Consider the following 8,279-nt stretch of genomic DNA (forward strand, 5'->3'; position numbering starts at 1 on the left):
CATCCATCCATCCATCCATTATCTATACCTACTTATCCTGGGCAGGGTCGCGGGGGTGCTGGAGCCTATCCCAGCATGCACTGGACGAGAGGCAGGAATACACCCTGGACAGGCCACCAATCTATCACAAGACCATGACATATATATAAAAAATAATAAAACAAACCTGCTGTATAGGTAGGCTAGTTTTGCCTTTTTTTGAGCAGACCCAATATGTCATTTACTCATGCTGGGTGGATCGGTGGTGCAGTGGGTAGCACCGTCGCCTCACAGCAAAAAGGTCGTACGTTCGAATCTCGGCTTGGGGCCTCCAGGTACTCCGGTTTCCTCCCACAGTCCAAAGACAGGCAATTAGGCTAATCGGAGACTCTAAATTGCCCATAGGTATGAGTGTGCTCAGGATATTCTAAGATGCAGTGAACAACGGCTATTTGTTGAGTTTCCACATGGTGGCTTAATATAATAGAGCCTGAAGACCTATTGTTGGTGGAAATAGTTAGAATTGGCACTGTCAAGGACACAGGCCAGTGCCGCTGCCAAACGTGTACAGACCAGGCCATTCAGTTTCATCCATGTTCACGTGTCAGCTGAGGCTTGGGATGGCAGGAGTGACTCGCAGCAAGACAGCAATTGCCACTCTAAAAATCCATAAAGCAGCGTGAAACCACTCGATTCCCAGGAATATGAATTGCTATTATCAATACAGCACCAAGCATTTGTTGTCGTGGTTTTGTGGTATTTGATCTACTGTATGCGTGTGCGTAAATATGGTCTATAAAAAAATTATTCAAGGCATTGAGTGAACCTGACCAAATATTATATCTTTCTAAAGATTTACTGTCAACATGGTGCTAAATAATTCAACAATAATTCCTTAATATATTTGATTTGTCATTAACACGCTGATGGCAAATCAAAAATACTAAACAAGACCACGATCATACTTTTGTGCCGACAATAAAAAGTTTGTGAAGGCTTGTTATTTAATTGACCAGCAGATGGCAAAATACGTCTGGGATGAAGTTATCAGAAATCCAACATCAGACCCCTTTTTCTTTAGAAGGACAAGCCATGCTTCACTCATTTAACGGCGTTCTGACTGACGTGACGCCCTGATTTACCAGCCAATGGGGGAAGATCTGGAGCTTTTAGGGACGCGCAAAACTTGGGCATTAATTTCACGCAAGCGAATCGAGTTTTTCCCATCTTTCTTTTTTTTACCCGTCCTGTTGGTAACACTTCTAAGGCGATTAACATCTTCATTTAAACCGATCGAATAGTGACTGGATCAGCATAATTTACTTAAAAATAAATCTAGATTATCACACTGAAAATGATTTCTTTATTTACTTTTATGCTGCTTTTAGGTGCTTCGGAGCCAAAAAACGTCTTTCAATTAAACGGGCCACAGGATGTGCAAATCAGATCTGCCGAAACGACACCCAGGATTTTTGACCGCGCCACATTAAAGGAGATGCATGGGCTCAGTGCGGAGGTTAATTTAATCCAAAGTGATGATGGGTCCAAAGACTGGAGACACAAGAGAGTACCGCGGGGTGCAAGCGATGGCAGCACCAAACAACGTGATCACCATGGCCACAGGCACCACGGGCCTTACGACTCAAATGATTACATCACAACACCAAAATCTGTCCAGCGCTCGAACTCGACCTTTTTGCTGGACAGAGGCAGTGGTACTACTAATGTTTTTCTTAGGGTGGACGGCGCAGGGAACAACAGATCAGCGGAGAAGGGTGCACCTGGCATCTACAACCCCCTGTACCCTGTCACGGACGGCTCCTATAGCGCCTATGCTGTGATGCTTCTGTCCCTGATAGTGTTCGCCGTGGGCATCACCGGCAATCTGGCTGTCATGTGCATCGTGTGGCATAACTACTACATGAAAAGCGCGTGGAACTCTATCCTGGCCGGTCTTGCATTCTGGGACTTCTTGGTGCTTTTCTTCTGTTTGCCCGTGGTCGTCTTTAACGAAATAACCAAGAAAAGGCTTCTGGGGGATGTTTCGTGCCGGATCGTTCCCTTCCTGGAGGTGAGTTCTAATTAACCTATTATGGCTTCCGGGCTTCTTTGCGCACGAGGAGTGCGCTAAACATACGAGTCGTGCCATGGTTTCCCATTAATCGGTATCCATCAAAATCTTTTGAAATTATTTATAATGAAATGATTATGGCAAGAATTTTATAATTAACCCTGCTGCATCGACGGATTGGCTCTGCATGGTCAAGTAAATGTATATATTACCACTGGGCCTACTTATCATTTGGATATTTAATAATCAGTGCACTGTAACCTCTAATAGTGGTACGTTGTCCAGTATGAGTTTTGGGCGAGTTTAATTTAGTGCTTAGTGCTGACTGATCAAGCTCGCCTTGGCCTGTGAGTTTTCTTACTCCGTGTAGGCATATTGGGGAACTAGGGTGAGGATATCAACGAAGTTGTGGTGTGGACATGTGTAGAGAATATTTGAGATTGAGAACATTGTGTGTACTTACTGAGCTTATGCAAAAAAAAAAAAAAAAAAAAAGTCCGGTTGTAAACCCAGATGAAATACGAGAAGTCTGAATTAGAATATATATATATGAACATCTGGAATAATTTCAAGTAGTGTAATCACGACGGAAGCACTCTGCCTCAGAAGAAGGATGCAAAAGACAGGGTGCTTATCTGATTTTTGGTTCAGTAAAAGATGCATTTGGACTGTTTCACCTAGAGGCATGTATCTTTGTGACCAACTGCACTCTTCTGTTTTCAAAAAGGAGCTCTGTGCTCAAAATTCGGGGTTGGAGGCTAAATCAGGTCCCAGAATTCATTTCGCCTATAAATTACAGTACAATGACTAAAGCTAGGAAATACATTAATGACATTATAGTAACACAAGCATTAACAGCATTATTGAGAGATGTGGAAAGATATGGAAAAATGGCAGAAAAACATGCTCAACTCAAACAAAGGAAAAGTTCTTTGTTTTCACGAGTGCTAGAACCTCAACAGAGAAATCGATGAAAAGAATAAACGGTCTGCTCACTGAGTCTTAATTCAGTGGTTTTTTAATGACACACAATGGCATTAAGAAACTACTGGATTAAGTCACAGTGTGAAGAACATTTTTTCCTTTCAAAGATATGGAAAGAACCATAGCAAGTAAATGCAAAAACCAGGCTTTTGCCCAGCAATGTCTTGTAACGGTGTTGTGGGATTGCAGTGTTCAAGGGAATGTGACACTAGGTGGGGTAACTCTCTTCCCCCAAACCCTCCAAAAAAAAAAATGATCCAGGTGACGTCCCTGGGGGTGACCACGTTCAGCCTGTGTGCCCTGGGCATCGACCGCTTCCACGCGGCCACCAGCCTCGAACCCAGGACCCAGCAGGTGGAGCAGTGCCAGTCCATCCTGGCCAAGCTGGCGGTGGTGTGGATCGGCTCCATGATCCTGGCCGTGCCGGAGCTGCTGCTGTGGCAGCTCAGCCAGGACGCGGGCGGGGGGCCCGGGGGCGTGGTGGTGGAGTCCTGCTCCATGAGGCCGTCCGCCAGCCTGCCCGAGTCCATCTACTCGCTGGTGCACACCTACCACGACGCCCGCATGTGGTGGTACTTCGGCTGCTACTTCTGCCTGCCGCTGCTCTTCACCCTCTCCTGCCAGCTGGTCACCCGCCGCGTCGGCGGCGATGGCGCCGGCCTGGAGCCCCGCCCACTTCCATCATCATCTTCATCATCAACTTCCTCCTCGTCCTCCTCCGCCTGTTCCTCGCCCAAGAAGCTTCAGCAGAAGAAGCACGAGGAGAGGCGCGGCCGGCAGCTCAACTGCACCATGGTGGCGCTGGCCGCGGTCTACGCCGTCTGCACGCTGCCGGAGAACGTCTGCAACATCGCCCTGGCCTACACCTCCGTCCAGGTGTCGCCCCCCACCCAAGCCCTGCTGGCCCTCGTCAACCAGTTCTTCCTCTTCTTCCGGTCCTCGGTCACGCCCGTGCTCCTGCTCTGCCTCTGCAAGTCCCTGGGCCAGTCGTTCATGGACTGCTGCTGTTGCTGCTGCGAGGAGTGCCTGTCGGACGAGGGCTCCTCCACCACCGCCTCCACCTCCTCGTCCTCCCCGTCCTCCACCTGCTGCACCGCGGGGGGCAAACCCAAGGCCGCTGCCTCGCAAATATCCCCCTCCATCCTCTATGACAAAGCCAGGAACAACTCATCAACCTTAGCCATCGGCACACCCTGCTGAGGTGTGACCTTGACTTTGACCTTGACCTTGCTCTGACGACACTGTGCTACAATAAGGAAGTCAAAAGCTAGAAACCCAAGCAGAGAGGTTTAAGAGCGCCACAGGACTGCTTGACTGCTTTACTCATGTCCTGTTTGGTGTTTTCTGTATCTCATGTTGTAAAAATACTGATAACAAGTACCTTAGCTGTGAAATATGTGTTTGGTAACATCCTCCGGTTGTCAATGGTAAAGGAAAAACAAGGACTGCCACTTATGTTTACACTGCAGTTGGAATCTGAGTATGTCTATGTTTTGACCTGCTGCGTACACCGTGGCTGCATTCTCATATTATATACATGCGCAAATGATCGGAAATCGTGCATAGCTATTATTAATGGATAAACAGTAGATATTTCAATTTTGCCTTCAGACTTCTTATTTTTTTAACTGGCACTACAATCAAGGCCCCAGGCTCTGTTGTGCTGATGAAGATCTCATTACGTGTTTTTACTGCTCACTTCCAGTTTTAGCATGAATCTTCTGCTCTTGTTTTAAAATGCAACGCCCTGTGCAAAATCCAAGTCACTGGGAAGCTGAAAGAGATAAAGGCCCCATACTGTGGTTTAGCCCGAATCAGGATCAAAAACATTAGATTCCACCTGGATCTGTCAATTGAGCAATCAAACAGATCTGAATCTGATGTGTTGGGGAAAAAATTGTGTCATCTCTTGGAATTAGAAGTGTAAACATAGTTTTTGCTCTTTTTGGCTGCTGCGCATCCCTCTCACTCTAGAAGTCAATCATAGTATCTGTGACATGTACTATAGATTGCCTAGCTTCACCTAGCCTAACATACGCTTAGCTTGGTTTCACACCGTAGTTCTTTTATTTTTAAGCAACAGTATTTTCTGTGATCCTATCAACAACAGACAGTCATAATTAATGCTACTGATAATCTGCTGGAAATCCATACAAATCTCCAGCCTTTGCTACATATCAGCTCTGCTGTCAACTTAAATGCAGCACTTCATTTCTGATTATGATCATGTGACTCATTGGAGACAGTGAATATCAAGCCTTGGCTTCGCTGGGTTATCAGGCCTATATTAGTCATTGAACTGTGATTCCCGATGTCTGACTGCATTACTCTTTGGGAAGTGATTTATGAAACTTCCTACACTGTCACAAAAGCATGGAACGTCCTGTAGTCTTGTATCGAGTAAGGTGTTTTACTCAATTTTAAGTAGGGTATTCTTTAGAGGTGTTACCTTTCCTTTTTTTCCACATCGAAGTATGAGTAGTAAAAGCAGGAAAAACTTAGCGCCTGCAATTCAACTTGATATTCAAAGTTGAGTCCCTACTGTACCAAATTACAGTTGGTCATCTATGGTTAGATGGTCGACAGTTAATGGAGACTTAAGCACTGATACTTAGAAATATGCATTTTATTTGGAAACATAGCAAGTTGTTTTAGAAATAATCTACAATTGAGGTTGTTCTGCAAATCTTATTTTATCCCTTCATATGGGTAATGTGACTTAAAAGGTCAATCTCTGCAAAAATAAAAAAATAAAAATAACAAAAAAAAAAAAAAACTGTCATCATGGCAACCAAAGAGTGGCATGTTTTGGAGGACTTATAATTGGTGAACTGCATGCTGAAGATCTCTAAATCTGAAACTGGTTTCAGTCTGGATTATTCCTTTGACTGTGGAAAATCCTGAAATTGCCTTCAAATGTACCCAGATACTCAAGTGTTTTACTTATTTGTTTGCATTTACAGTAAGTGATATGCATGTGTAGTTTGAGTTTGTTATATCAATAACAATGTAATTTTGTTCTTTATTTTGAAGTTCATATAAGCAGGTGGTGTTCTCACGAGGTTTGGAAACTTCGTCAACCATAAACCATGCCCAAACAGTGTAAATAACTTTTTTACGTAAAATAAATATGTAAATCTTTTTTTTTTTACCATAAAGCAATGACGTACATGTGATGGCCCTTTTTTTTGGTATTTTTTATGCTTGTTCTTCCTAATAAAATGTTTGTAAATTATTGGCTTCACACATTTCCCTCAGAGAGCAATTGTACAGGAACTTGCTTGAAAAACATGAATTTATGATTTAATGCCAACAGTCGTTACTCAATCCCTATCCCCTCTCACTGTACACATAAACAGGGTTTATAGGAAGGTCTAAATAACAGCTCCAAGATGAAGTTCCTTCAGACTCTAAAATGTTGTGGCTGGCCAGTGTTGAATGTCCCAGTTTTAGGCATGGACATTTTTGTCCACCCACTTTGGACAGAAACGGGCACATATTCATAAGGACACCATTGTTCCTCCCTCCCAAATGCGAACCCCCGCACTGAATATCAATGTCCCGGGACTGGAATGGGGTTGCCAGGCTACCATCACGTTCAAGTTTACTTCAAAGACGCCAAGCCAGAGGGGGGGAAAAAAAAAAAAAACAAGCGTCGCTTTCTCCCCTAGCCCGGTTTCCACAGCAACCAACCGTTTTGTCCCCGACTCGGACGCTTGCTTTTGCGTGCGCTCGCTGCTTTTCAAAGCGTTAACGAAATCTTACAACGAGCCTGAAAACAATTACAAGGTCAATCAGTCTGAAATTAGAAGTCCATGGTACAATACAAATTGGCCGATTCCCTTTATAGTGGCAGCCTTTGTAAGCCATCTGCCATGTTTAATAACTCGCTCAATGGCTATGGCACTTGGGCTCCACAGGACCTATGAAAGCAGTCCTATGCAATGCAGCAGAAGCTCATGAACAGACAGTGACATCAGAATAAGCGAAGCAGTCTTTACCATTTGTAGAGGATGGGGGGGGCGGTTTCTTCAGTTCATAATGGAGTGGATAATGGAGAACACAGGCCAAGCTTCAGCATTCAGTAGAAAGAGGGAGCACTGGCCACATTTGACACAAATAAAAGGACAGTATTCAGTACACTTCAGTAGACTCAATGAAAAAGATTGTTTTTGGGTTTTGAGGGCGGGAGGGGGGGCGGTGATTAGGCATTCCCCACATGCAGCATTTTAATGTCACTGAAAGCACCGGTTTAGAAAGGGGGGTGGGGGTGGTGGTGAGTGAACAGCCACCCAGACAGTAAAGGATACACTCACAAGGGTGTGAATCTGAGCTGAATCCATAATCCCCGCATCACGGTTCAGTCTCTGTTGATCGAACAAGAGGAACGGGAGGTAATTGGCAAATTGAAAACAAATTTAAAAGCAAAACGTAAAAATAAATAAATAAAAACACCCCATAAAGCAATGCTCATAGGATTAATTCCAGAGGAGGGGAAAAGGGGGGCGTTCAGGTCTCCCCACAAAGGGAAAGCATATCTGAAACATTCCCAACCGGCCTACAAACACAACAAACAAACCCAAAAGCACAAAGGCAGTGTAACAAGGAGACAGACTCCTGAAAGCAACAAATGGATGCATATTTATAGGCTTCAGAAGACCAAGTAAGGGCCACTCCCATTTAGCACAGGTGTAGGAGTTTTCGCAATTACCACAGGTGTGGATGGTTCCTAATCAGCACAGGAAAAGGGGGAAAACCTCCATGCTCACGACCCTTGCAGTGTAACAGCCCCACCCATAAGAAAATAATGAGTCTGCTTGATAATGTGGCCTTGTGAATGTCCCATTTCAGGAACCTGCTGGTGTGGGTGCCTAGGAATTTGAATGTGTCTGTCATGGTCACATACGCGGGAGGGCACATCAGCATTGATATTGTCCTGCCATTCTTTCACCCATCAACTCAGCCAGCTGATTTCACTAATTAGTTCTATCTACCTGGCTGAATTGTGCTAATTAGAAAATCCAGGGGATTGGAACAAAATACTGGGGAGGAATAAAATTTTTTGAACCTGGGTTTTTAGCCTCTGGACAAGAGGGCTTCAGTGAGCTTCACTCCTAGTCCTGTTGGGCTGCAGGGTCTTCTAGTTTTCATTGTTATTTGGCACTCAATTGATCAATTAAAGCAGTCAGTTACACAGTTAATTCTCCTAACCTCACCCAAGCCAAGTCTTGGTCAAGCCAGGTCC

The 8,279-nt window shown here is 44.6% G+C and overlaps 1 protein-coding gene and 1 long non-coding RNA gene across 2 annotated transcripts; one reads left to right on the forward strand and one right to left on the reverse strand.

Moving 5' to 3' along the window:
- Positions 1-1,094: 1,094 nt before the first annotated feature.
- gpr37l1a (G protein-coupled receptor 37 like 1a) lies at positions 1,095-6,269 on the forward strand. The gene is made up of 2 exons (XM_035387170.1): positions 1,095-2,050; positions 3,296-6,269. Exons 1-2 carry the CDS (start codon positions 1,334-1,336, stop codon positions 4,232-4,234), a joined length of 1,656 nt encoding a protein of 551 aa, XP_035243061.1. The 5' UTR covers positions 1,095-1,333; the 3' UTR covers positions 4,235-6,269.
- Positions 6,270-6,330: 61 nt separating this feature from the next.
- LOC118210761 lies at positions 6,331-7,629 on the reverse strand. Its single transcript, XR_004761910.1, has 3 exons — positions 7,351-7,629; positions 7,036-7,134; positions 6,331-6,806 (listed from the first exon to the last, which is right to left on the reverse strand). It is a non-coding gene; the product is annotated as an uncharacterized LOC118210761 (long non-coding RNA).
- Positions 7,630-8,279: the final 650 nt, after the last annotated feature.

This window comes from Anguilla anguilla, chromosome 13 (assembly GCF_013347855.1).
Source record: "Anguilla anguilla isolate fAngAng1 chromosome 13, fAngAng1.pri, whole genome shotgun sequence".
Classification (NCBI taxonomy): Eukaryota; Metazoa; Chordata; class Actinopteri; order Anguilliformes; family Anguillidae; genus Anguilla; species Anguilla anguilla.